This window comes from Podarcis liolepis (genome assembly GCF_965112155.1).
Source record: "Podarcis liolepis genome assembly, chromosome: 9".
Lineage (NCBI taxonomy): Eukaryota > Metazoa > Chordata > Lepidosauria > Squamata > Lacertidae > Podarcis > Podarcis liolepis.
In genome coordinates, this window is record NC_139564.1 from 40,926,029 (window position 1) to 40,953,496 (window position 27,468).

The window sequence follows — 27,468 nt, forward strand, 5'->3', positions numbered from 1 at the left end:
TGGTATTCTGATTGCAGCTTTGTACATAATTTCTACTATGCAATATGCCCTTGTTTATGAACAAACTGCAAAGAGAAGACAGTGTGCATGTAACTCTTGAGAGGTGTTTGTTTTTGAAGAAACAATATAAATAACTAATTTTTCTAGCTGTAAACAAGCAGCATGCTGCAAAGTATTTTGTTGGACATGGAAGAATAAATTGGCTGCATAGTATTTATCCTTTAAATGTAATTGTAGAATACAGAACAGGATCGTAAGTCATGGTAAGTGCTTGATTTGAGGGGAAGCCAAGATGATAGAATTGTTGAAATAGTCTTAAAATTTGAGAAACACGATCTCCCACAAGTTCCTAAGCTAGAGGTTAATGGACTCGTTTCTCAGAAAATGGTCCACAGAACACCATCTCCATTTGTCCCAGCAAGGTTTGCTGGAAAAGAACAAAACCAAAACTAACGTTCTGCATCAGCCGTGCCTGTTGGACTGCACTCAGACATCTCTGCACAAACATGCTTTGTTTAGACTAATGGTTATGCAGATTAAGCATCAAAAGAAGTTTTCTGTTGTTACCATCTGACTACTGCTCTTCAAATTGCACTGCTCATATTCCTGTCATAATCCACAATGATTGCAAATGAGCTAATAAAACTTACTGCATCTTTGATAGTTTGATTTTTGTCAAGTGTAACAATCAAACAATATTATATATCTCCTTTTGTTTTCAAAAGATGCGCATAGGTCTGCATTCCGGCTCCGTCTTTGCTGGAGTCGTCGGTGTTAAAATGCCGCGGTATTGCCTATTTGGAAACAACGTAACGCTTGCCAACAAGTTTGAGTCTTGCAGCGTACCTAGGAAAATAAATGTCAGCCCAACAACCTATAGGTACAGTAGTTTACTATGCAAAGTTCTTATACTATGCAAGTGGTGGCTTGTTAATCACTTTCACATTTATCTGCAGCTTCCCCCCCTGTGCAAAGTACCGCATTGCATTTTATGACATGGTTCTATTGAATTAGCAGAACTGTGGGGTGGGGGGAAGAGGTTGGAAGAGACTGTTTGTATTTAGATTTTGTGCGTGTTGGCTTTGTGCAATGCTCAGCAAGAGAACCAGTGTCAGGAATGGATAAACCTGAATGTTATGGAAGGTTGAATAAAATGATCAAAAAGTGATGTATTTTAATTTGGTATTGTATGCTTTTTTGCCTTTTCCTTTTAAATTGTAAGTCACTTTGAGACTTTTTTTTTTCTGTAACCAACAAGCAAAACAATAACAAACAATAGAGTCATAGTACCTATTATTTACTGCATTTATTAACAATTGTATGATTTGCAGTACAATAAAAGCTTACATAAAACAATTCCAGATACAAGAATAAACGTAGCACATTTGAAAAGCTAAGCAGGGTCCCTTATGATTTCAAATTGGATGGGGGACCATGTGGTTGGGATTCCTGCATTGCAGGGGGCTGGACTAGATGACCCTCTGTTGGTCCCTTCCACTTCTATTATTCTATGAAAAACGTTGTTTTAAAAAAGCATATACAACAATTAAAAACAAGCAGATACCCTTTGATTCCAGTAAAAACTTGTTCAGATGGGAAGCCTATATGAACTAGCAATTTGTTTGTATTGATGGCAGATACAGCACACCATCGTGCATAAAAAATTAGGGATCGCAGCACAATGTGATCCATAATGAAGTGACGTAAGACGTTATGTCACTTGCATTTATACCACCAATGCAGTAGTTTAATACATGCATAAAGCTTTGCTGTGCAGAATTCACATGTCCTGGGGTTTTCATTCTCTTCAATATCAGAGACAGATATATGCATATATTAGAAGCTTGAGAAGAAATTCTCCAGATCTTTGCATTGCAGCAGTTAGTTAAGAGTGAAACTGTCACTCTCCCATGCAAAAAAGCAACAAATATGAATTTGTTTTGATAATATTGATCATCATTATTTAAAGGTTACATATATATTATATTTAACCGCATTTCAATTTTTCTTGCAGGTTACTAAAAGATTATCCAGGATTTGTATTTACTCCTCGTTCAAGGCAGGAACTTCCTCCCAACTTTCCAAGTGATATTCCCGGGATCTGTTACTTTCTTGATGCTTACCTTCAAGGAACAAATTCAAAGCCCTGGTTTCAAAAGAAAGACACTGAAGATGGAAAAGCAAATTTCTTAGGGACACCAACAGGAGTAGACTAAGCTGTGCTTTCTTGCATTTTCAGGATGAGTTCTGTATGAACTGAACATTCAAAAAAAGGAAACATGACAGCACTTTAGCTTGTTAACACCTGAAAGCCAGTATTAAAATTACCAAAAAAGGGATATTACATACTACTTTTAATTTTTATTTTATGTAAAAATATATTAAGTCAGTGGCAGTTTGGAAGGGTGAGAGGCAGGAGCGGCCCATATTAGTGACACCTCATGTAACAACAAAAGTGGAAAAGCCCAGGCACCTAATATTTCTTTTCCTCTTGCAAACAGCTGCTTTACCAAGGTGAGTCTGATAAGGGCCCCCTACTTCCCTAGAGTATGTGCTTGACACTTCTCTCGACTTCCCAGTCTTTAGGAATCACTTCTGGAGGGACAGCATTCAAAATAAGCAGAACTGAGTTGCTTGCTATATGAACAGCATAACACGTAGCACTGCTCTTTCTTGAAATATACAGTGGAACCTCGAGTTGCGAACGTGATCCGTGTGGAAGACACGTTCACAACCTGCAGCGTTCGCAACCTGCAGCACCGCGTCTGCGCATGCGCAGGTTGCGATTCGGGTTCAGCACGGTGCTCAACCCGAAATCGCGTAACCTGAAGCCTCTGTAACCTGAGGTACCACTGTATTCGGGTTACATAGAGTTGCTTAACCAAGTTGTACCAACTAGTGGTGGGCGGGGAGGTGTTGCTCACCAGGCTTCTCAACACCCAAGTGCCACTGCTGGCACCAAGAAGGATGGGGGAACGGCAAAGTGGGCAGGGAGTGTAGTGCATGCCTGGAAGAACCAATTCAATGCTTCCATCGCCATGTCTGCACCACACCAAGCTCTCTACCTCCTCATCTCTTTCTTGGTAACTAGCAGTGATGCTTGGCATTGGGAAGCCAGGTGAGCAATGCCACATTGCCCACTGTTAGTTTTAAACATGCACATGGAATACATTGCAAAGAGAATGCCTACCTAGGTGCAAGTGGAATTGGTGTCTAGCCTCTCATTCTCATTCTGCCTAGGGGGGCTCACAGATGCTACAGTACCACCGAAGGAGTAGCCTGGAATGACACTACAGGCCACCATTCATTTGATGGGGAGAAGGCTATTTGGTTCATGAGCAGGGGAAGCGAAAACATGTCCAATCTCAGTTACTGCACACTGCAAGCCATGCAGCGAACCTTTTCTTAGTTTCCATTTACAGCCCGTTATTACTATAGTAGTATTTTAAAATGTATAGCAGAAACAAAGTTGACATTCAAGTAGCCCCATTACAGTATTTTAAATGAATCTGAACTATTCCTAATCTTAATTCTTCCAGCACCATACCTCAATGTGCTTTTTGTTATGCGGTGAATTTTCACACGGTAGCTCAGAATGCATTTGTAGTGCACGACCTTCACGTTGCATGCATACAGAATGCACTACAGATCTGGAACTAGGCCCCATGTGTACACTGTGATACTTTATGCATTCGCACTGAGACAAAAAATGGCTTGGCTGGATTTTTTCTTTTCTTCCTTTGCATCCTTCAGTCCTGGCAATTAACAAAGAGAGTAAAATTCTTGGTAAAATACTGACCAATTCTGAAACTAAGCTAGGAGGAATTTTTCCTTTTAGAAACCCTTTTTCTGCCACACTTTGGGTCCAAGCAAGTCTATGTAGTAAGATCTCCTTCCTCTGTCCTTCTCTCCCCCCATCTCAAGACTTGTAAATGTTCCTCTTCATTTATACAACTCCCTGAAATTATTCTTGACATACCTGTCTAGAAATGGAATTTATTTTTTCTCAAACTTACTGCTCTGACTTCTCTACTTCCTACAGTTTCCTATTTCTTATCTCATGTGATGTGTCATCGTGAATATGTGTCATCAAAAGAATTAGGAAAGAGAGGAAAAGACATGATGGCACAACCTCAATTTTTGATTAAGAGTTTCATGCTCTTTTACCAGCTAACAAACGCATAACCAGGCCAAAGTGTCTTAAAATATGGGACATCCTTTTTCACTGCATTGCTGCATCATTTTAAGTAAAGCTCTGTTCAGTATTAACCATTTCCTGAAAGGCACAGGTTAATGAGATATTAAAAGGCCAAGCATTTCACTTAGACTGCAATCCTATGCACACATACCTGCAAGTCCCTTTGAAGTTAATGGGACTTAATTTTGAGTAGGCCTACATTTGATTGCTCATGCATATATGGTTATCAGCTGTTTTCAGTGCTAGTATACAGATATGTCACTTACTGCTTCCTGAACTTCTTTCACTGTCAATAAATTATACCAATGTGTGTGTATATGTGTGTGTGATTATAATCAAATGCTAAAACCTCTGTAATCAAACTTATAAATCTGATTTCAAGGGGAACAAATCTCCCTTGTTATGTATTATAGCAATAAATGTTTTCTTTTCGTTGCTATTTAAGTTTATATTAAAGTGTAAAGCAAACTATTCCACAGTATCGACCATTTCTAAACAAATTGCATTGCATTCATTACAGAAGTGTAAGGTGTGTGTGTGTGCGTGTGTATATATGTGTGTATATGTGTGTGTGTATGTGTGTGTGTGTGTGTGTGTGTGTGTGTGTGTATGGATGGATGGTGTACTCATGTTTTGATATATGATGACTTCAATAAAAGGAAAAACACTTGAATAATGTACAGAACATTTTTTCCTATATGCATAAAAATGTAAGGCTGTCATCATGCTGCATAAACAGCCATGCCAACTCCAGCATAATGACAGGGTGGAAGGCAGGCTATCCAAGTTGTTTAATGGAAGGAGGGGTTTCACGATGCAATTTGGAAAACTACTCTGTGAAGTCCCCACCCCCATTCAATGTAGCTGGAGTGAGGTTTAACAAGGGCACTTCAAAATACTACTGTCTGAAGTGGAGGGATAGGTGAGGGAATGGGTGAGGTAGTGGAGCTGGCCAAGTTTGAGGGAAGGGTGGTGGTGGCAAAAGGGTTGGATGGCTTAGGTTGAGTGAAGTGAACAGGGGCAGTAGCTCCTAACTGCATAATAAATGTATAAAGAAGCCTGCCAGTCTTGTCCTAGTAAAGGTCGGTAAGGTTGAATCATAAGACAGCAAGATCATGTAATTCAAGTTCAACCTTCTCCTTCAACTCTTTGTGGATCCTGCCCAACACTTATGGAGCAGAATGGTGCTAAATTCCAGGGCTCTGGCACAGTCTGCATAAGGAAAGGTTTTCCATGTCAGGCCATGGCATATCCCTGCTAAACTCCAGTGAGAGTGATCCTACATGGGTACAGATTGTAAGTTATACTTTGCTGACCTGGAAAATCAGTAGGTGAACCCACAGCATGATAAAAATGTCAAAGGGGCCCTACAAAAACAGACCAAAGATCCAGTATTCTCCTTCCCAAAATGGACAACTAGATGCTTCCAGGAAGTCAACAAGGAAGAACATAAAGTCAGTAGCTCTCATCTAGTGTTGCTCCCTAGGATACAGTAACTAGAACATGGGGAGGCAAACTAAGACCCGGGGGCCAGATCTGGCCCAATCGTATTCTAAATCTGGCCCGCGGACGGTCCAGGAATCAGCGTGTTCTTACATAAGTAGAATGTGTCCTTTGATTTAAAATGCATCTCTGGGTTATTTGTGGGGCATAGGAATTCGTTCATTCCCCCCCAAAAAATATAGTCTGGCCCCCCACAAGGTCTGAGGGACAGCAGACCGGCCCCCTGCTGAAAAAGTTTGCTGACCCCTGAACTAGAAGCATCCTATCCCTCCATCCTGATGACTGATGGTTCCACACTCCATGAATTAGTCTAAACCTTCCTTAAATTTATCTAAGCTAGTGGCCATCTCTTTATCTTGTGCCTGTGAATTCCATAAATTTGATTAATATATTCTTTGTGAAGAAGTGCTGCATTTCATCTGTCCTGAATCTACTACCTGTCCATTTTCATTAAACAACCCTGTAAGTTCTAGTGTTATTAAATAATGACAGTGTGTGTGTGTGTGTGTGTGTGTGTGTGTGTGTACATGCATTGATGTATTAATCACTGTCTTGAGGCAGTTTACATATAAAATAATTAAACACAGTTAAACACTCAAAAGTACAAAAGTGAGAAAAAAGAACATTGAAAATAAGACCAAAATTCCAACAAGTGGACACTCGTGGTAAAGACCCACTTATCCAGCTGGGAAAGCCTGTCAGAACTAAGATGTCTTCAATTGTTTCTGGAAAGTGTAGATAGTGGATGCCTGTCATATTTCAACAAGAATGCTAAGATCAAACCTCTCCATTCTTAAGGAAATCAGCCCTGAGTGCTCACTAGAAGGACAGATCGTGAAGCTGAGGCTCCAGTACTTTGGCCACCTCATGAGAAGAGAAGACTCCCTGGAAAAGACCCTGATGCTGGGAAAGATGAAGGGCACAAGGAGAAGGGGATGAAAGAGGACGAGATGGTTGGACACTGTTCTCAAAGCTACCAACATAAGTCTGACCAAACTGCGGGAGGCAGTGGAAGACAGGAGTGCCTGGCGTGCTCTGGTCCATGGGGTCACAAAGAGTCGGATACGACTAAACAACAACATCATTCCACAGAAAATGGGCAGCCCTCCTCCAAGTTACTGTAGAGTGAGCTTCTAAGATCTTTGGAACTTGTAGAAGAAACTCCACAACCACAGTCACTTTCCCTCCTAAATTACTCCTCTCCCCTGCTTTGCACACACAATGCTTTAACCTTTTCTCCTAGGGAAGATGCTCCAATCTTGGTTGCTCGTTTATAGCTCTATGCTATCTCTTTTTTGAGATGGAGCAACTAGAATTGTAAATAGTATTCCAAATGTGGCTACCTCATAGATTTGCAATGCTACTGATGAAACAAGCATACAGAATTGTTTTCCTGTTGTGTACTTTTGCCATAAGATACACAGATGGCTTCTGTTGTATTTAGAACCCAATATTGTGCCCAGATGCGGGTGGTGCTGTGGGTTAAACCACAGAGCCTAGGGTTTGCCGATCAGAAGGTTGGCGGTTTGAATCCCCACAACGGGGTGAGCTCCTGTTGCTCGGTCCCTGCTCCTGCCAACCTAGCAGTTCGAAAGCACAAAGTGCTAGTACATAAATAGGTACCGCTCCGGCGGGAAGGTAAATGGCGTTTCCGTGCGCTGCTCTGGTTCACCAGAAGCGGCTTAGTCATGCTGGCCACATGACCCAGAAGCTGTATGCTGGCTCCCTCGGACAGTAAAACGAGATGAGCGCCGCAACCCCAGAGTCGTCGGCGACTGGACCTAACGGTCAGGGGTCCCTTTACCCTTTACCTTTACTCTTGCCATAAGATACACTGCTGGCTTCTGTTGTATGTAGAACCCAATATTGTGCCCAGATGTTGACTGCTTTTTCATGTGCATGGCCTGGCCTACTTTGGTGATCCTATTTGTCTCTCCTCACAGTGGCCAGAAATAGCTGCTTTCCCACCTCATTTATTTGCATAAAAGGGCTGCAGACCTGAAACCGCTTAACTCTGGACCAGTTCCAGGTGACTGAACAGAGACTAGTCAAGTGTAAATTGTTTTGAGGGTTCAGGCTTAGAGAGGCAGGAAACGTATCTCCTTAGAGTGTGAGACTCCAAAAATAGAAACTCAGCTGCCATTTATAGTAAGGCTTACATCAGGTCACTGAATCATCTTGCATTTTATTCTCTCTCTTTTTACTTCTAACATGGAGCAGATTTTTTTTTAGGGATCTTAAGTCAAAGCCTTTGAGCATGACCATACTTTCGAGACTGTATTTCATTTCTAACAGTAATAGGACTGGAAAAAAATTAGATTTCAAAAAATGGTTTTAAGCCAAAGTCTTATTCTATGACTTGAGGTAAATCTGTTGAAGCTAGATTTATAGAACCACAGAACTGTAGAGTTGGAAGGGACCATTAGGGTCATCTAGTCCAACCCCCTGCAATGCAGGGGTTTTTTGCCCAACGTGGGGCTCAAACCCATGACCCTGAAATTAAGAATCTCATGAACTATTGACTGAGCTATCCAACTAGGATCTTTGCACTTTTGATACCAGTTTTGCACTTTTGACTTTTCTCAATGACAGTATAAGATCTCAGTAGATCTCAGAATGATTGTACTTACTGAAGGGGAAGAGCAGATCCATGCCTGCTGGCCTGTCCCCATAAAATCTATCATTGCCACCTAATCATGGGGCAGGCGGGCACATCTGTAACAGGAACATGGTCTAAATGTTCAGTTCCTTTCCTAATGATCTCTAGCATGGAATTTGCTCCCCCCCCAAAAAAAACCTGCCACACACTGTGTCATGTGTGCTTTCCATCACACATTGCAGAATACTTTGGTGGTATGTCTAATCTCATGTTCCAGCATAACTGCATATTTAACCTTTAGATCCATCCTTTACATTTAAGAGAAAACATATCTCAGGCTGCTGTCTCTAGATATGGAAGGGCATTCAGAGCAGTGGATCATCTGTGTTTGCCAGAGTCATAGTTGCAGTAGTTCTGGTTGTTAGTAATGTGTTTTCCTACATGGAAATGGTGTCCATCACATTAACAGAGTTTCCCTTGAACTGCATGGCTGGATGGTTGTTTAAAATGATGCTACTTCGTTTAAAAGGATGCCAAAGTGTGTACACACAGATGATCCACTGCTCTGAATGCCCCATCATATCCAGATACAGTGGTTTGAGCTGTGTTTTCTCCCAAATACAAAGGGTGGATCTGAATGTTAAATATGCAGTTGTGCTGGAACATGAGGTTAGACATACAGTCAAAGAAATAATAAACTGTGCAGGAATCTGGAATAAAATAAACAATCCTCTAAAGATATATGTCCCATGGGCTTCAGAGGTTTTGATGCTGACAGCCAAATAATCTCTTCTGCTTACACAAGCAAATGGTAATGAACCCTTACTTCTGCTAAAGTCTTCACTGCAACAAAACAGTTTTCAGAGACTTAAACTGGGAATGTTGGGTTGTGTTCTGCTTACTGTAAAGATACAGTTCTTCTGCAGCTCAGATGAAAACTACTTTGCTCTACTAACTTTGTGGAGGAACATACATTGAGTCAGTTCTAAAGCATCAAACTCAGAACCACTGTCCTCTTCCACCAAGGCTGTCTCCTGATGGCACTTGAACAACGCATTATGTTCTTGTGGCTTGCAGGAGGACTATGGAATATAGGGGCTCTTGGTTCATACATCTCAGTATTGTCTATACTGCTCACAGTGGCTATCCAGGATTTCAGAGAGGGGACATTACCAATTCTGCCTGGAGACACCAGGGATTGAACCTGGGTCCTTCTGCTTGCAAGGCCAATACTCTACCACTGAGTTATGGCCCTTCCCCGATAAGGGAAATATATTTATGGCACATATGGATCACTGACCTATGCACAGTTATCCTGGACACAGATACTGGACATTGTATCTTCAAGGTATTTATATACCTTGAAGGTATGGTGAGGAAAGACTTCACAGTGGACCTTTCCTTTATTCTCTCTCTTCTCTATTTCTATTCTTTTCTGTCTGCTGAATTTTGACCTTCTACATAGCCTGTTGCCAGCTGAAATTTCCCAGCTTACAATGTTCCTTTTCAGCCTTAGGCCCCTCTTAACTTGCAAACATCCTTAAAACCTGATCTTTGTTTGATTCGATGGCTTTTGAACATCTGCATGTTCTCTGGTTAGAAGTTCATTTGGAATGGATTCATCTTCCATCCGGTACAGATGACCAAGTTGAGATGTCTGAATGAGAAGAGTAATTGACTTGGCAATGATGCTTTCTCAAGCATTTCAGCAGCGACTATTTTGGCTTCTCCTTTAATACGCCGGATATGCTGAAGGCAGTCTGTTTAGAAGGTGTTGCATGATCTGTGATCAGTTCCAGGCTCTCCTGAATTAAAGACTGCTCTGATGATACAATTCACTGTTATTATTGAATTATTAATCATGTTCTAAAGCAGCATCTCAAGGTGATTTATACACCAGATAATTATAAAGAGTTAAAAGTACAAAAGCAAAGCTTTTGAAACGAGACTAAAACCCTAACAAGTGGACACTTGTGGTAGACCCATTTATCTAGCTGGGAAAGCCAGTTGGGACAAAAATTGCTTTCAGAAAGTACAGATATTATATTTTGACAGCAATGTTGTTCCACAGCACAGGAGCAGCCACACTAAAAGCCCTGCTCTGAGTTACAGCAGAGCAGGCTGCTGAGATCTTCGTAACTTGCAGGATGAACTCTTCTGCAGACTGCAGAGGTGTATAAGACAGGGGTCAGCAAACTTTTTCAGCAGGGGGCCGGTCCACTGTCCCTCAGACCATGTGGCGGGCTGGACTATATTTTGGGGGAAAAGAAAGAAAGAAAGATGCAAGAGCACCATGAGTGCACCATGAGTGCCTGTTTACCTGTGTCTTGCTAGCAGCAGGGGCTGGAAGTGGCGGTGGAGGGATGATGAGCGGCACACAAAAGGGCTGCTTAAAATGGAATCTGCTCGAGTGCTGCTGCTGCTGCTGGCACCAACAAAGCCCAGTCCCCTTCCTCCTCTAGGCAGGGCGGAGAGAAGCCAGGAGGAGGGAGGGAGGTGCCGCCACCGTCGTGTGAGGGAGAGGGAAAGAACGCGCGCGCTGGCGATCCACGCAGCAATTCCTGGACCGTCCGTAGGCTGGATCCAGAAGGCAATTGGGCCTGACCCGGCCGGCGGACCTTAGTTTGCCGACCCATGGTATAATAAGAGATAAGACAGTCTCTCAAGTAACCTGGTCCTGAGCTGCATAGGGACTTACATGTGAGTACCAACATCCTGAACTTGGCCTGGGTGTTTTTTGCAGGGTGTTATTTGCTGGTGTTAGTTTGGCCCCACATGCAACCAACCCGCTGTGCTTTGTGTCAGCTGCAGCCTCTGGAGCAAGACCTGCCTGCCCAGGAGGAAAACTGAGGCCGCTGCCACGGGGGGCCCTGCCATCTCCACCATCAGCAGAGAAACAGTGGTGGCAGTTTCTGGAGAGGTCTTCCCCTAATCTCACCAAAATCTTGTGAGATTTCACCACAACCCATTGTCATCACTGCCACTTCACCACTGTGCAACCCAGGTAAGGAAGGCTGCAGAGGAAGTGGGGTTGCAGGGGAACATCGCCTTCCTGTTTTGCCTCAGGTGGCAAAAAGGGACATGCAGCCTCTGCTCCGGACCTTCCCCAAGGCTAACCCCATATAGAGTGCATTGCAGTAATCCAAATGTGAGGTTCACAATGCATGGAAAACTGTGGTTAAGTTATCCTGATCTAGGAATGCCTGCAGTTGTCTTATCAACTGAAGTTGGAAAAAGGAGCTCCTAACTGCCAAGGCGTGCAACAATGGGAAAGGGTGGGGTACTGAAAACATGTATTGCAATGAATCGGATGATAATTGTACTACCTGTTTATAGGAAGCTGTTTGCAATAAAATATACTTATCTTACAGCCCAGTCCTTTGCATGGTGACTCTGAAATAAATACTGATGAATTACATACAGCTTACTTCTAAGTACGTGTGCATAGGATTAGGTTGAAATCCCATGCTCGCACCCTTAGAAGTAAGTCCTAGTTGCATCAGTGGGTCTTATTTCTGAGTGGATCTGGATTATTCTGTAATTGTCAAATATATTTCCTCCAGGTAAGTCACACTGATTCTACAGAGATGATTTAAGAATTATGATCACCATATAACTTAACCATTTCTAAAATTTGCTTTATCCAGCAAATGTCCAGAAACATTGTCTTTAAACCCCCTCCCTGCTGATCTAATTCAATAATTCCTCCACATTGTTCTACTGTTAAATCTATTATTTCTATACATATAAGTTAAAGCATGGTTAAGTGCACACCGGGATATAACAAACTCAATTAGAAATTTGAATAGTGCAGATTCAGTTAAGGATGGTTACTAGATGGGTCTGCTGAGCTTCTCAAAACAGCACATAGTAATTGCTTTGACTGAATCTAATATATTTCACAATCCATCTTTTCTCATTCAGCCTGCATAACTCTGGGTGGGTCAGCAGTGTTAATCACTACAATCTGCATGCAAGTCCAATATTCAAAGCACACGCTCACATGTCTTTGAATTCCTGCTACTACACTTGACCATTCTGACCTTTATCCATTACATTTGAACACCAGAAGGCACCAGTTTGGATCACTTCCCTATTGGTACATTTCCTGCCAAGAGAAGAGTTTATTTAACCTTCATTTCCCAGTAATCATGATGGCCTCTTGCGGGGATGTATTGCAAGAAAACAGTAATTAATTCCTTTCCTTAAGAGTCTGTCTTGGGTAATGAGCATCCTGTTTTTCATTGTCTCAATTTTTATTTTAAATCTTCTTATAAGGGGGAGTTTAAGAAAGCATTTTTAATACCCATGGCAGTTTTTGGCCCTCTCCCCATTTACAGAAGCCTAGTTTTAGAATTGCTAACTATCACCTCCAGTTTTTGATAGCCAATTTAAGGATTACACTGTAATCATTCCTTTTCACATAGGAAGAATCTTGGCCAGTTTTGCTCTTTAAGCCCCAACTATCCAGCTGCAATACTGCCACTGGTTATTTATTATTATTATTAGTCCCAATACAGCTTTTCTTCTGGAATTGTTTTTGGGTTTGTTTTTTTTAAAAAGTCAATATCTTCAGAGATTGAGGAAGGATGTGGGCAGAAAGCTTATAAACTCTACTTTCATAATGTTCATTTGGAGATGAGGGTACCACATCCAAGTGGCAAGGGCAGCACCCCGGATGAAGATGTGGAATTGGAAAGATACAGATACACAGTTTATTGAAAGGACAGGAACACCGGCAATAGCAGAGCCAGCCTGTCCATGTGGCAGAGCGAGGCAGCTGCCTCAGGCAGAAAATTCTGAGGGGTGGGAAATGGCTAGAAATGTGTGCCATGTGGTCTGCCCTGCAGCCTCTAAGCCAGCTTGCTGCCCTAAGGGTGTGGTGGAGGCCTCAGTTCCATCACCATCAACTACCAGTCTGGTTTCTACTTAGATTCTGTGCAGAGAATGGGGAATGCACCATCTTGTCCTTCACATCAGGCGGGAAAATGGCTTGGGCCACCCTGGACAACTTTGCCAGAATCCACCCCTTAATTGTTCTAATGGAATCTGGAAAATAACAGTTGACTAGTGGGTTTAGAGGAGTGACAGCTCTCAGCACAGCCAGGGTGACCTTTGGGTAATTATTTTGGAATCGGAATCATCATCACAACAGCGAAAATCCTAAATGGAGTTATAAGCTGTGAAAATGCAGAGAGGATAGTTGAAACAAAATAATAATAATAAAAAATTCCTTCCAGGAGCACCTTAGAGACCGACTAAGTTACTTATTGGTATGAGCTTTCGTGTGCATGCACACTTCTTCGGATAGAGAGGATAGTTGCCACTCTTCCGAAATACAAAGGGGGCTCTAGAAAAGGCTTAATAACAACGCACGAATGATGAGCCAAAATGCTGAAGCCGGTGGGAACGGGAAGAGCAATCGTGCCTGTTAAATATTTACCATGCAAGTCTCAGAAAAGCCACTGACTAGAAAGGTGAGTCGATGTATTAATCAAAGTAAAGCAAACAGGTGAGCAAGTCCCTGGGAAGCAGCCAAGAACAGAGATGGAGAGAGGGAGAGGAATCTGGCCCTGGGCGCACACGCACATCCCTCAGGATGACTTCAGGGCAGCCTGGTTTGCATCAGCTGAAGCGTCTCCTTCGTCCCCCCATTGTCAAGGCAATCACGTCTCTGCCTCCGGTGTCGCCTCTCCCAGCACTGTCGCCACCAGCCCGCATCGCCCTGCCTTCCCCATCATTCGCCACCCCCTCCCCTTTCCCCCCTCCCACCCCGGCAGCATCCGAATTCCCTCCTCTGCTTCCGATTGGAAGCCACCCTCCGGGCCGCCGTCGCGATTGGCTGCGTTCGGGTGACACTCAAGAGGGCGCATCGAGGGAGGCCGGCGCGAGAAGCCGCTGCTTGCCTGCTCGCCGCCGTCCTCGTCTTCCTCCTCGCCTGCCTATATCCCCGCGCGGAGCTGCTGCTGCTGAGGCGGCGTCACCGCTCCGGCAGGCGCGATGGTGAGTGCGAGGCGAGAGGCAGATGCGCCACAGGCTGCCAGGTCGCCTTTATTCGGGGAGGGGGGGAAGCGGCTCTTCTGGCAGGGATGGGAAGGGAAGGATGCGTGATAAGGAGCGTGGCGCAGGGGACGGGAATAGCTTCGGAGTGCGAAGCGGGTCGCGAGCGGGGAGATGCGGCCGCAGTTGGGGCTCCCACACAGCCGCGCGCTTTTCTTTCCTGGGCGCAGTCCACCTGGAACAGGGACGGGGGTGTGAAGGGGGAATATTGGCACCCCGCTCCTTTCCCTTTCAGAGGAAGTACCTGGGTTGGTACCCATCTCCAAACCCCCCTCCTTGGCTTTGTGGTTTTGCCTGAAGCTAGGCGCTCCTGTAGGCATCATCCACCTGGAGCAGGTGAAACGGGGGGGGGGAGGCGGGGGAGGGAATAATCGCCGCCATCCCTACCTTTCTTCCCCATTTCTCGAATCCAACCCGGATTCCTCCCCGTGTTTCCACGCACAAGCACATCATAAGCTTCGCCCCCTTGGCATATTTGAGATCTTTCCACCAACGCTTCTTTCCCGCTTTCCCCCCTCTTTGGCAGTACGGATTCGTCAATCACGCTCTGGAGCTTCTGGTGATCCGGAATTACGGCCCCGAGGTCTGGGAGGACATCAAGTAAGTGGGCGCCGCCTTCACCTGCCCGAAGGGCGCGCGCGCCGGCTCCCCTCTCCCTCTTCCCGCGCCCTGTGAGGGAACGGCGCGACCTTTCCCGCCGCCTTCCTCCTGAGGCGACTCTTTTTCCTCGCCGGGTTCTCACGCTCCGAAGGGGCGCCGGCAGGAGGCCGGGGGAGGGAAGCCTCTCCCGGGGGAGAGAGAGAACGAGACGAAGGGCCAGCAGGGCGGCCCTGGTCTCCCGGGTCCTCGCAGTCGGCAGCGGGCCCGTGGGAAGAGGCGAAGCCAGCCGCCTCCACGAGGCCCGGCTCCGCAGCTGGTGGGAAAACGAAGTGGGCCGCGAGGAGGAGGAAGAAGAGGAGTAGGAGGCCTGTGGACTTGCCGCACTTCCCACGGCGGCTGTTTTCCAGGAGATGAGGGCCGTCGACTACCCAAAGCCTCGCCTTGGCCACCAGACCGCAGGGCAAGTCTGGTGGGGAGCGCAAGTCCCGCTGTGCTCGGTTGGAAGGGACCCCCAGGGTCGTCTAGCCCAACGCTGTGCAATGCAGGAATCTCAGCTAAAGTATCCATGACAGTATCCACCTCATTTACACCTGAGAAGGAAAAGATGCCTTGAAAAGTCACAGTAAACTCATACCTTACTTATCAAAAACACAGGAAAGGGCATAAACACAAGGATTGCAGGGTCTCTGGAACTCTTCTTGAAGTTTTTCAAAGCAAAACGGGGAGCCGTATTTGCGTGTGTTTAAAAAGGAGGGGCTTCCATTGTTTAATATGTACACAAAAAAGAGTTTGGGAGAATTTGGAACCTTAATGATGTTTGAGTTGGTTCTGATCGTGATTATTATCTTACTTTGGGCTCTTCATAGAACTGGCCTGTAAATTATTCTTCAGCAACCTCTGTGATTTTCACGCATGTTTTGTGAGTGTTGAAGATTATCACCAAGACAATATAAGCATATAAGAGGATGCTTTTCAATCAAATCCACATTCCCGTCAATGTAGGTTGCACAGTTCACAGAAATTGAAAAGGGCTTTTAAATGTGAGATGAGTAATTGAAAGCGTGAGTTTGCTATGCATATATAAGGGTGAAGAGGTATTCTTGTGCTATATGCATTATGCTATCTGCACAGCCTTGCAGATTTGTTCTCTGTATTAATTCCCAAGAATGATCTCCATTTCCCCATTACTGAATTTAAAACAAAAACACCTCTTTGACATCATTCAGAAGCATATACTGAAACAGTGAACAAATATGGAATTTTGGAGCACATTGTCATCAGTATGCTGATGGCATACAGTTCTACATCTCCATAACATCTGACTCAGAGGCTGTGAAAGCTCTGGGTTTTTGTCTAAATACAATGGTGGAATGGATGAGGGCCAATAACCTGCTTGAATTCTGCGAAGAAAGAGGCTCTTTCAATGGGTGGTTCCTATGTCTAGCAAGTTACCTGTTCCAGATACTGACAACTTTTTTATTCCATCAGCCTCATGCAGACAATTAAGAATACATTTTCCCACCATGGTTAGTTGATTTCTGAATTTAATTTTTTACAAGATATTTATTGTATGGTTTTATGTAAAGTTGTTATAAACTGCTCTGAATTTTTTTTATGAACAGTGATACAGAAATAGTTTTATAAATAAAGACGTAATCTTGAATTCACACACACATGCATCTAGCCTCTCAGAATCACAATTTTGTATTTAATCAGTGCCTCTGGTCATGTGCAGAATGCATGTCTAATACCAGTCAGCCACTAGAGCACAGTCAGTCCAGCGGGGCCAACCTTGCTTTACAAAAATATCAGCTTACTTTAAATATCATGCAGGGAAAGTGTGTCAAAGAGAAGAACTTAACTGATACACCCTCTCTCAAATCTACTCTGATCACATTCACTTCTCTTTTTTTCATCCAAAGGGATGGAAAAGAGGAATGGAAGAGCAATTACTCCATCCTGGTGCTTTTATTGCCTTCCCAGAATCTCAGCAGACTCCATTTATCAATCATGATCCTGCAAGAGAGTGGCAGGGGGTGAAGAGAGAAAGCTTTTTTTTATTATTTAAAGCAAATAGGAAGTGCTTAGGACTTTGTTTGACTCCATCCAGTTCCATACATACTAACATTTGTAGCAGAAAAATGTACAGTGGTACCTCCGGTTGCAAATGGGATCCATTCTGGAGATTTGGTTGAATCCCGAGGAATTCGCAACCAGAGGACCACTTCTGCACATGCACGCAGTGTGGTTTAGTGCTTCTGCACATGTGCACTGCAAAACCCAGAAAAATACTTCTGGGTTTGCCGCGTTCACATCCCGAAGTTTACGTATCCAGAGGGATACGTAAGCTGAGGTACGACTGTAGTTCTTCTGAAATCATTCTGATCCTCAGAATGTGCTGCTTTCAATCAAAATTGAGCTAGAGCCTGCCGGCAACAAGGGTAATGTGGTTACTTGATATACAGTGCATTTTATAACGCTCCCCTTGATTAGATTATCCATGCCTTTTCCTCCTTACACATACCCCCGGTAAACAAAGAAGGAACTGGTGATTGCAGTCTTGGTATAGGTCTACCCACAACATCTTGGTTTATGCCCACCAAAAATGCCTTTGGCCCATCTCCCAATACTGAGACCCATTGCCTTAATTTGTTTTCAAATGGACACACTGGGGCAATCTGCAGTGAGCTTTTATTTTCAGAACAAAACTCATTTCTCGATATGTGCATTTCAGGGGCAAACTATGCAAGATTGTGTGTGGACTATGTAGAAAAAAAACAAGCACTCAGTCTCCACTGAGTCTAGAATAAACCATGTGTATGCAGCCTCATGTCCTCCTGTTTCAGTTCCACCAAATGACTGTTTCTACTTACAGAGGTTCTTCAGAAGAGGGCAAAGAATAGGTGGATGCTGCTCCATCACATGCTTCCCTGATTTTACCAAGCTTGCCCATGATTTGCATGGTGATCAAGTTGGGAACCTTTCTTCCTAAAGTCAGACTGCTCCCACCCTCCTTCATAAAGCACAGTTACAATCTATCAAAAGTTGTCAGGCCCCTGACACTAAAGGTGAGGTGAAAGAGAAGGAATTATGGAGAGAAGATGGAAGGATTTTGCCAGATTGTGCAGGAGGCTGGACAAGAGCAAAAGAAACACACTGTATTTATTATTTATTATATTTAATAGCGTTTATATACTATTTACTGTGCCCCTCTTTCCCACATGTCACTTGGGCAGACAAGGCAAATTATTTCTCTTGTGATAGCATAACACCTATGTATTATTGTAGCTGTGAGCAGTGTGCTGAATAAGCACCTTTGAGAGGTTATTCCCCCCCCCACAGTAAGTGAACTATACTGTATATTTCTAATATGTAGTCTCTAACTCTTGTACTCTCATTTTCCTGATGTGAATTGTAATGGTAATGAAGTAGTGTGTATGGCTTTAATTCCTGCCAAGAACTGACATGTTTCTGATATATACTTCAGTTTTCTTAACTAAATTTGAGCTAAGCCTGGTATAAATTAGATTTAATTATGCTACCTTAATTCTTGGAGGGAATGCATAGAGATGTCCATTTGGCTATAGCTGAATGTAGTCATTACAGTTGATAATATGATAATATTTTCAACTGGTTAAGTCTGTCATTAGCATAAGAAATAACAATACAATCCTATGTATGTTTTCTCTGAAATAACATTAATTCAGTGGGGCTTTCTTCCAGGTAGATGTGTAGCCTAAATTTCATTAAAATTCACAAAATAATGCAGTTTTCAGGCTTCAGACATGACCAACCACAAGAACATACCCAATATTGACACTAACAAAGAATTCCCCCCAAGGCAGAAATAAAACATTGTACTTAAAACCCCCCCTATAATAGCCACTCCTTATACATCATGTTCAAACTGACTAAGATGTTTGTTTCAGGGTCCCCCCCCTAGAAGTCCAACATGACTGTCTGCTTTACCCCCAGTTAGGGCTTACATCATGGTACCAGAGTTACTTATCTAGAAATTACAATAAATCAAGAATTTTAGCTCTGTGTGCACACAGATAGATGGATACACACACACAAACACACACACAACAGATGATGATACCAAATTTTATTTCATATTGAATGTCTATAGCCAAGTTGCAGCTTAGTTAGTTTTTATCAATTAGTAAATTTAATTTGTACTCTCACTCCACTGCCTCTTAGCCTTAATGGTCTCTCTTAAATTTCCATTTAGTAATGGGAGAAACCCCACAAAGTTTCTTCATGCAACTATTAAATATTCAGGACTCAAAAGTCAAGTCACGGTCTAGAGCAGGGGTAGTCAACCTTTTTATACCTACCACCCACTAATGCATCTTTCTCGATGGTAAAATTTCCTTACCGCCCACCACTGCTTGATGGAAGGAGGATTCAGCTTGTGCTGTAGAACCCCCTACCGCCCACCTAGAATCCCGAAACACCTACTAGTGGGTGGTAGGGACCAGGTTGACAACTCCTGGTCTAGAGGTTCCCTGGCCCATTGTCCTCAAGAGCTGGAAAGTCATTTGGTCTTGATAGTGCATATGGAGTCCAAAAGCACATCTGATTTACTAGCAATAGGATCCCATTACCAAGATGGCTGTCTCTGTATGGAATTCCAGGCCAGGAATAACTTCAGTATTCTCCAGATTCATTCTTTGGTCTTTCTCTTCTGCCTGAACACATCCTGTAATTAAGAACTCTGATGGCTTCTTCTAGACTTGATCTTGCTGCAAATAAATTTTTATTTATCTTATTTGTAAAAAATTATACACCACTTGATTTCCACCCCCCCGAACCTTTTCCATGATGTAAAATCATATTTTTAAAAGAAGGAATATCAGTGTATCTCTGTCTTTGAAGTGTTGTACATGGAAGTTCATGACAAAATTGTATTTATTTATATCTTCATATTTATAGTCCACCTGATCTCACTGCATCAGGATGTAGCTGGATCAAAGGCTAGAATTTCTCCTAGAATTTTCTAGCTGGACATAGTTAGCCATAGTCAAGAAGTGCCACATCAAGATCAAAGGCATGCAAGCAAAGGTCCAGAAAACAGATTAAATCCAGATGTGTGAAACCACAGAACAACCATTTTGCCAAGAAACATTCTCAGAAAGGAAGGCTGGAAATAGCGGAGACATAGCAATCAGGTTTGGCTAGAGCAGTAGCATCCAGGGTTGAGTTTCATAACAGAATCCCTGAAGATTTCATTTGATTTGGTACTCTGCTCTTTTTGACCATGAAACATGGCCAGCAAAGAGATCCCATCTTGTCCTAACTAGCTTTTTTCAGTAAGCTATCTTCACATGTTCCTTCCCCTGCTACCTCTATGTGTCAGACAACTTAAAATATAGTTAAACCAGGAAGTGGCTAATTTAGATCCATTAATTTCAGTGTGTCTACTCTATGTAGAACTTAGTTGGATACAACTATCTGAAAGTCCTATTCAGATAATTGGTCTGCATGTATTCAAAGAACACATGAAAGGAGAGCAGGGCTGCATGCACCAGCCCTGTCAAATACGTTTAATCCTGTTGGTAGCTCCACTTCTGAATGCAAAAAGATGTGAAGGAAGATTCTAAGCATGTTCAAAATCATCATGTGAATGTTGGGAGTGAAGCAGATGGAATTTTGGGGTGGGGGTGGGGCAGAGCATGCGTCCCTTGCATGTGTTATTTGAACATGAGTAGGCCTAATACTTTGGTAGTGCTAAACTCATCATACTCAAGAATGGCCCTGATTCCATGTAGATTCTAGGGCTGTTGCATATTTGGTACCAGTAGCTGTTATTTTTAGCCTAAAGTTGCAGAATAGTGCACACTGCTTACTTGGCACCAGTTGAGACTAGCTTAATTTACCACTTAGCATAATTCAAAGATACTAAAGGATACTAAAAAGATACAAAAACTATCCAATTTCTGATGTTTATAATAGTAATACAGTGGTACCTTGGTTTAAGAACAGCTTAGTTTACGAACAACTTGGATTAAGAACGCTGCAAACCCGGAAGTAGGTGTTTTGGTTTGTGAACTTTGCCGTGGAAGCAGAACATGTTCCGCTTCCTGTTGAGTGTGTTCCATTTGTAAATTTAGTCCCCCACTGCTATGGGAAAGCATGCCTTGGTTTAAGAACGGACTCCCGGAACGGATTAAGTTTGTAAACCAAGGTACCACTGTATACTGAATTTTGTTTTCATGCCTTTTTAAGTGATAAGGGCAAGCAATCAATTCTCTTCATTAAAAAATAAATCTGACCATAGTGAAAATGTAATTGTAATAAAAAGTGATTTAGCATCCTCTCCTGCTCACTTCCCAAAATAACAGAGATATGTATGATTGGATCTTTGTAGTTTGTTAAAGTACAATTGTCATATTTAACCTTTAGGAACTTGGGGAAATTTGCCCAGCTGTAATAGTCTGTAGGTTTAGACTTCTATACATAGAAAACATTTTGCTTCTGCTGAAAATGCAAAATAGTTCTGTGTTTAGATTTTCCAAGTCTTGCTAACACAACTGTGTTTTCTACAAACCTCAGCAATATGTAGATGACAAGATGATGCTCTGCAGTAAGATGTGCATTTGGGGGTTTGTGTGAAGGCTTGAGAACTTTCTTGCACGACGTGTCTCAAATGTTTTAGAAGCACACAGAAATTGACAGAAGCATAGTTGTCAACTTTTCACTTTCTTAAAGGGAGATTCCGTTATTCTGAATAGGATTCCTCGCAAGAAAAGGGAAAAGTTGACAGCTGTGCAAAAGTGTGACAGCATAACCAATTCTTATTTACTGGAGTATACTCATCTGTATGCTGCAGCAATCTCAGAACTATGGAGGAAATACAACAGTGTTTATCAACCAATGGAGTGGACATTGTTGGTGGAATGGATTCCTGCCTGTGAATCCCCTGCAATCTTCTGCAGAGGGTTGGGGGAGGGATTGACAGCAGAGGTAGGAGAAGTCCCATTACACAAGTGAAAGTTTGCTCTTCCACTCAGTTGTGTGAATGGCTTTCTTATAGTAAATTGCAAACACATGGGGAGGAATCTGTATCAGAACCCTCACATGGTTACAGTAGTTGGAAGTTTTAGCCTTCAGGACTGCATTGTTGTCCAAATCTGGATTGGGCTCCCTGCATTTGCAATTTATTTGCATAGGGAGAAGCTCCCTTTTCTTGTGACTGGCATCTTGCATATTTGATAATTCAAAGATACTAAAGGATACTAAAAAGATACAAAAACTATCCAATTTCTGATGTTTATAATATTGTTGCAATTCTCATCTACAAAGGGGTATTTTTGGTGGGACTATAGAAGTCAGTGTTTCAGCTGAATTTTAAAGAACTGCTCCTTTTACTACTCCCCAGCATAATTTATCTGCATGCACTGAGAGTGAGTAGGATTTTTGCCTGTAGTCTTTTACTTTGTGCCCAACTTAAATGCAGTTTTAATGGCTATGAATAATCCATCCAGAATACATCAATAGAACAATTCATTTCTTCTCTATGGCAGAAAGAAAGTAGATTTAAATTGCATTTCATTGTAGCAGTTAGCTATAAAAGATGAAAATGTATATCTAGGCTCAATATAATACATGTTTTTGCTCTTTGGTAAAAAATATTACTTGTGGTCTTCCTTGACTTGTAATTATTTTTACTAAACAGATATATTAACTAATCAGTCAAGTTCATAATGACTAGAAAAGTTACTAGGGTATAACAAAGGAGCCACATTTTCTGATTCCTCAGCAATAAAATATTGATTAAATTAATGTGGTTAATTCCATTTTTAAACTTTTAATAGTTTAAATATTTAAACTTTAAACATTTAAAGATGTGCACTGCAACCCTATGTATGTCTATTCAGAGCTAAGCACCACTGATTTCAGTGAGACTTACAGGTAGGTGTGTATAGGATTGCAGTCTTAAAGAGCTGAGTTGATACCATCAGTCATTGGGTTCTTTCTGAACCATGTTCAGAGGTTCAAAATTCTTTGCAGAATCACAATGTGTAAAAACTAAGAGCAAGGGCAGGGGAAATATTCCTCTTTCCCTCCGTGTTGGTACATGAAATTTAAATAGCTGAGTTGGACTTGGGGAGGACTGCATTTACGGTCTCTACTTTTTCACAACAGGTGATGTATCCTATGTGGCATCATTCAGAAATTCGGAATGTGGTATCAGTATGCTGATGACACCAAGTATTTTTGTTGCTGTCTTGATCCAGAAGCATTATTGGTAGTTCTAAGCCAGTACCTGGAGGCTATGATCAGATGAAAACTGAGCCAGAGAACATACAGTTGCTGATAGCTTCCATTACGTAATATTAATGTGTTCAGCATTATATTAACATGCAGTTTTGAAGAGGTTGGGTTGCCCGTTCTGGATGGGTCACACTGCCCTAGAAGCATCAAATTCATTCACATTTTAGAATTGCTTGTTGACCCCATTCTGCTTCTGGATGTCCGTAACAAAGAGTGCTTTTAAGCAGCTGAGCTTTATTTGCTTGCTGCACCTGACTTGATCCTGTAGCACAAGAAACCTGCTATAAATAACCACAGTTTGGCAACCTCCTGTATTTTCACTGTAAGAAAACTCTCCATGGGACTACAAGCCATGTACTAAATGGCTATCTAGCTTTTAACTGGTACAGACTGCAGAGAGCTGCTCTTGCTTGACTTAATTAGCTACTAGTGAGCATCTGTTAGGGTTAAGGCGTTAAACTTTACATTTATCTGTCTAATCAGTCTTACCCATGAGCATATTAATAGGGGATATTTTGCCAACTATCCAGTTCTTGCAGTTTATCATGGGCACAGAAGGAAATGATGGATTCATAGAGTTGACTCTCCCACAGATCAGGATCCCCTCCCCCTATTTTCCCACCACTGGATATAGATAGATAGATAGATAGATAGATAGATAGATAGATATAGATAGATATAGATAGATATAGATATATATATATGAGTTTGCATTCAATACTGGGAATTTATACAGGAATAGAAACTGTATAAATAAATTCTTAGGTAGCATTACTAGATTTTAAAGCACCTAGCTAACAAGGTGAATATTTTTCCATCCCTATCACTTGATTTATTCATTTCATATAATTTATATACGTCTTTTAACTAGAAATCCCAAAACAGTATACAGCAATAGCAGTTTGAGATAACCTATATATACATATCTGGTCTCTTGTTCATAGCAGCATTTATGAAGCTCTGAATCAGGACAGTTGGTTCAATGAAATTTGGGATGAAAACACTCTTGCCCAGAAAGGGGTGCATGGGATTGAAAGGTTTACCTACCAGCAGCCTCTCAAAACTTCCTTTTAGCACATTAAAAGAAACTTTTTAAAAACATGTTTGTTTGGGTTCAGGCATGGTAATTCATTCTTTAATCATGGTAAACTGTGAATGTTTTATATCATTGTTCAACACCTTCCCCCGCTCCTTAATTTAAAAAAATTCGCAATTCCCTACATGTTATACACTATCGTAAGATATTGGTGTAGGAAAACAGCTTTGCTTCATTGGTTGAATGTTTTCAATCACCAAGAAGTAAAATAAATATTCAACACAAAGCTTTGCTATGAACCTGCCTGTTTTGTTGGATGAATTTTTTCCAAGTGACACTTTGCATTTTTCTGATATTGAAAAAGATAAAATACACCATGTGGCAAGAAGGCTTCCTTTAGAAAATGGAAATCTTTTCCAAATGAGGAGAACAAAAAGGAACACAAAGTTTGGCAAAAGAAATGCAAGTAGACAATAAGGGAATATAAACTAAAAATTGAGGAGCACATTGCTAAAACAAAGCCTGCAAGTATAGCTCAGCTGGTTAGATCATGGTGCTGATAATGCCAAGGTTGCAGGTTCGATCCCCATAAGGGACAGCTGCATAGTCTTGCATTGCAGGGGGTTGGACTAGATGATCCACAGGGTCCCTTCCAGCTCCATGATTCAATGAAATAAAGAAACAAGAAATCTTTGCTTGCATTAGTCACAGTAGACTGACTAGGAAAATAGTTCCATCTTGGGATGATATAGAATCAAAAGTTAGCTGAAGAAATGAAAGTAGATTGCAAGAAGTTGGATGGATTCTTGCCTGCCTCTGTCCTCACACCGGAAGATGACTTTCAGGGGAAGAGAGTCTAAGGGACTGAGGCAAATAATGGTTACAATAGATGGAAATTATAGGCCTTAAAAGACAAAACAGACAAACTGCTGGGTCCAGATGGTATCTACCCAGGAGTTCTTAAAGAAGTCAAATGTGAAATTGCTGATCTTCTAACAAAAAATTGTAGCTTGTTCCTAAGATCAGCCTCTATACATGAAAACTAGAAGGGACCTCAGAAATTACAGGCCAATTAATGCCTCTTTCAGGAAAACTGCTGAAAAGTACTGTATTAACAAAGATAAAACTCTCAAACATATAGAAGAACAAGTCTTGCTGAAGTCCTTTCTTGGTAACCTATTTGAGTTCTTTGATACTGTCAACCAGCATATAGATAGAGGTGATCCACTTCACACCATCTGCTTAGACTTTCAAAAAGCGCTCTCTCTCTCTCTCTACACACACACACACACACACACACACACACACACACACAAAGTACCTTACCAAATATTTCCTGAGTTAGCCTTTCCTCTTATTCCACAACTGCTGAGCTATCTTTTAGCTCAGTAATTGGTTAAGAAATAGGAAGCAGAGAGTAGAAATAAATGGACAGTTTTCCAGTTGGAAAATTATTGTAGAAAGTGGTGTCACCCAAGAGTGGATACTGTGACTTGTTCATAAATGATTTAGAGTTAGGGGTGAGCAGTGAGGTAGAAAATTTGCTTAGGGTGGATTAAGCCAAAAGGGGTTGTGAAGAACTTCAAAAAGATTCTTCTGACTGAGTGTAAGCAAGTTTAAGGTGCTGCACACTGGGGCAAAAAAAAAAAAAAAAAAAGAGAGAGCTAAATTTTCAATGCTCGTGAATATTTGGTGGTGTTGGACCAGGATTGAGACTTTGGGTCATAGTGAAGAGCTCAATAAAAATGTCAACCTAGTGTGAGGCAGGTGTGAAAAAGGCAAATTGCATGCTTAGAATCATGAAGAAAGGGGTTGAAAATAAATTGCCAGTATCATGATGTCATTATATAAATCTGTGGTGTGATTGTACTTGGAATACTGTGTATAGTTCTGGTTGCTTCACCTTAGAAAGGATCTTGCAGTGTTGGGAAATAGCAACAAAAATGAGCAAGGGAATAGAGCAACTTCTCTGTGAGGAAAGGCAGCATCTTTGGGGGGGGGGGGTTAATTTAGAGAAAAGGAGTGTAAGATGAGTCATGAAAGAGTGTGTATGCATGGTGGAGCAAGTGGACAGAGAAGTTTTTTTTATCTCTCATAACTCTAGAACCTGGGGACATCCCATAAAGGTGAATGTTAGAAGAGTCAGGGCAGATGAAAGAAAGTACTTCATGCAGTGTGTATGAAACTATAGAATTCACTCCTACCAGAGGTAGTGATGGACACCAGCTTAATGGCTCTAAAAGGTTAGACAAATTCATGGATAATTAAGGCTACCAATGCCTAATATCCACAACGGTGAGCTTCTACCTCAGCTGTTAGAGGTAGTGTGTTTCTGAAAACCAGTTGCTAGGATCCACAGATGGAGGAAGTGCAGTTGCACTCAGACCCTGGTTTTGCACTTTACATTGGCTTCTGGTTGACCACAGCAGGAACAGGGTGCTAGGCTAGATGGGCCATTGGCATCATCACCAGGCTCTTCCTATATTCACCATGTTTGCAAACTGATTACTATTGTTACAGAAGAATTATAAATATGGTTTCCAGTGTGGTGTGGTGGTTAAGAGCGGTGGACTCGTAATCTGGTGAACCAGGTTTGCTTCCCCTCTCCTCCACATGCAGCTGCTGGGTGACCTTGGGCTAGTCACACTTCTCTGAAGTCTCTCAGCCCCACTCACCTCACAGAATGTTTGTTGTGGGGGAGGAAGGGAAAGGAGAATGTTAGCCACTTTGAGACTCCTTCGGGTAGTGATAAAGTGGGATATCAAATCCAAACTCTTCTTCTTCCTCCTCCTCTTCTCTTCTTTAATGAAGCATTATTTTAAATTAATTTGTTTTATAAAGGAAGCTAATGTGTGTTTGGAATATTAACACACAGTTTATTTTATATGTTACATCTAATTTTTTTTAAATGATCAATAAATTACAGTATATGATTTTGAAAGCCGACATTAAGCACACTCATGCACAGTCCAGACAACCAGCAAAAATAGCCATGCCTTCTGAGTGTTATAAATAGAACTATTTATGCAGAAAGTCAGTTCCTTGGACAGATTCCCATTTTTATTTAATTTTGTTACTCATAATTTTTTCCACTAACTGAATGTTTACAATATTTACAGAACCTTTAGGAATGAGGCCGGCAATACACCCAGCTTATGAAACATATATGACCTTGTGTTTGACCTACCAGTG

General features: G+C 41.9%; 2 protein-coding genes across 2 annotated transcripts in view; both read left to right on the forward strand.

Annotated features, from left to right (window-relative positions):
* GUCY1A1 (guanylate cyclase 1 soluble subunit alpha 1) overlaps positions 1–4,669 on the forward strand; it is a 35,334-nt gene extending 30,665 nt beyond the window's left edge. Inside the window, exons 8-9 of the mRNA XM_083520013.1 lie at positions 726–880; positions 2,015–4,669. Coding sequence (XP_083376139.1) covers positions 726–880; positions 2,015–2,216 — 357 coding nt within the window. The 3' untranslated portion in view covers positions 2,217–4,669. The remainder of the gene's footprint in view (positions 1–725; positions 881–2,014) is intronic.
* A 9,482-nt stretch (positions 4,670–14,151) lies between these two features.
* GUCY1B1 (guanylate cyclase 1 soluble subunit beta 1) overlaps positions 14,152–27,468 on the forward strand; it is a 44,022-nt gene continuing 30,705 nt past the window's right edge. Inside the window, exons 1-2 of the mRNA XM_083520028.1 lie at positions 14,152–14,303; positions 14,887–14,960. Of these exons, the coding sequence (XP_083376154.1) occupies positions 14,301–14,303; positions 14,887–14,960 (77 nt within the window). The 5' untranslated portion in view covers positions 14,152–14,300. The remainder of the gene's footprint in view (positions 14,304–14,886; positions 14,961–27,468) is intronic.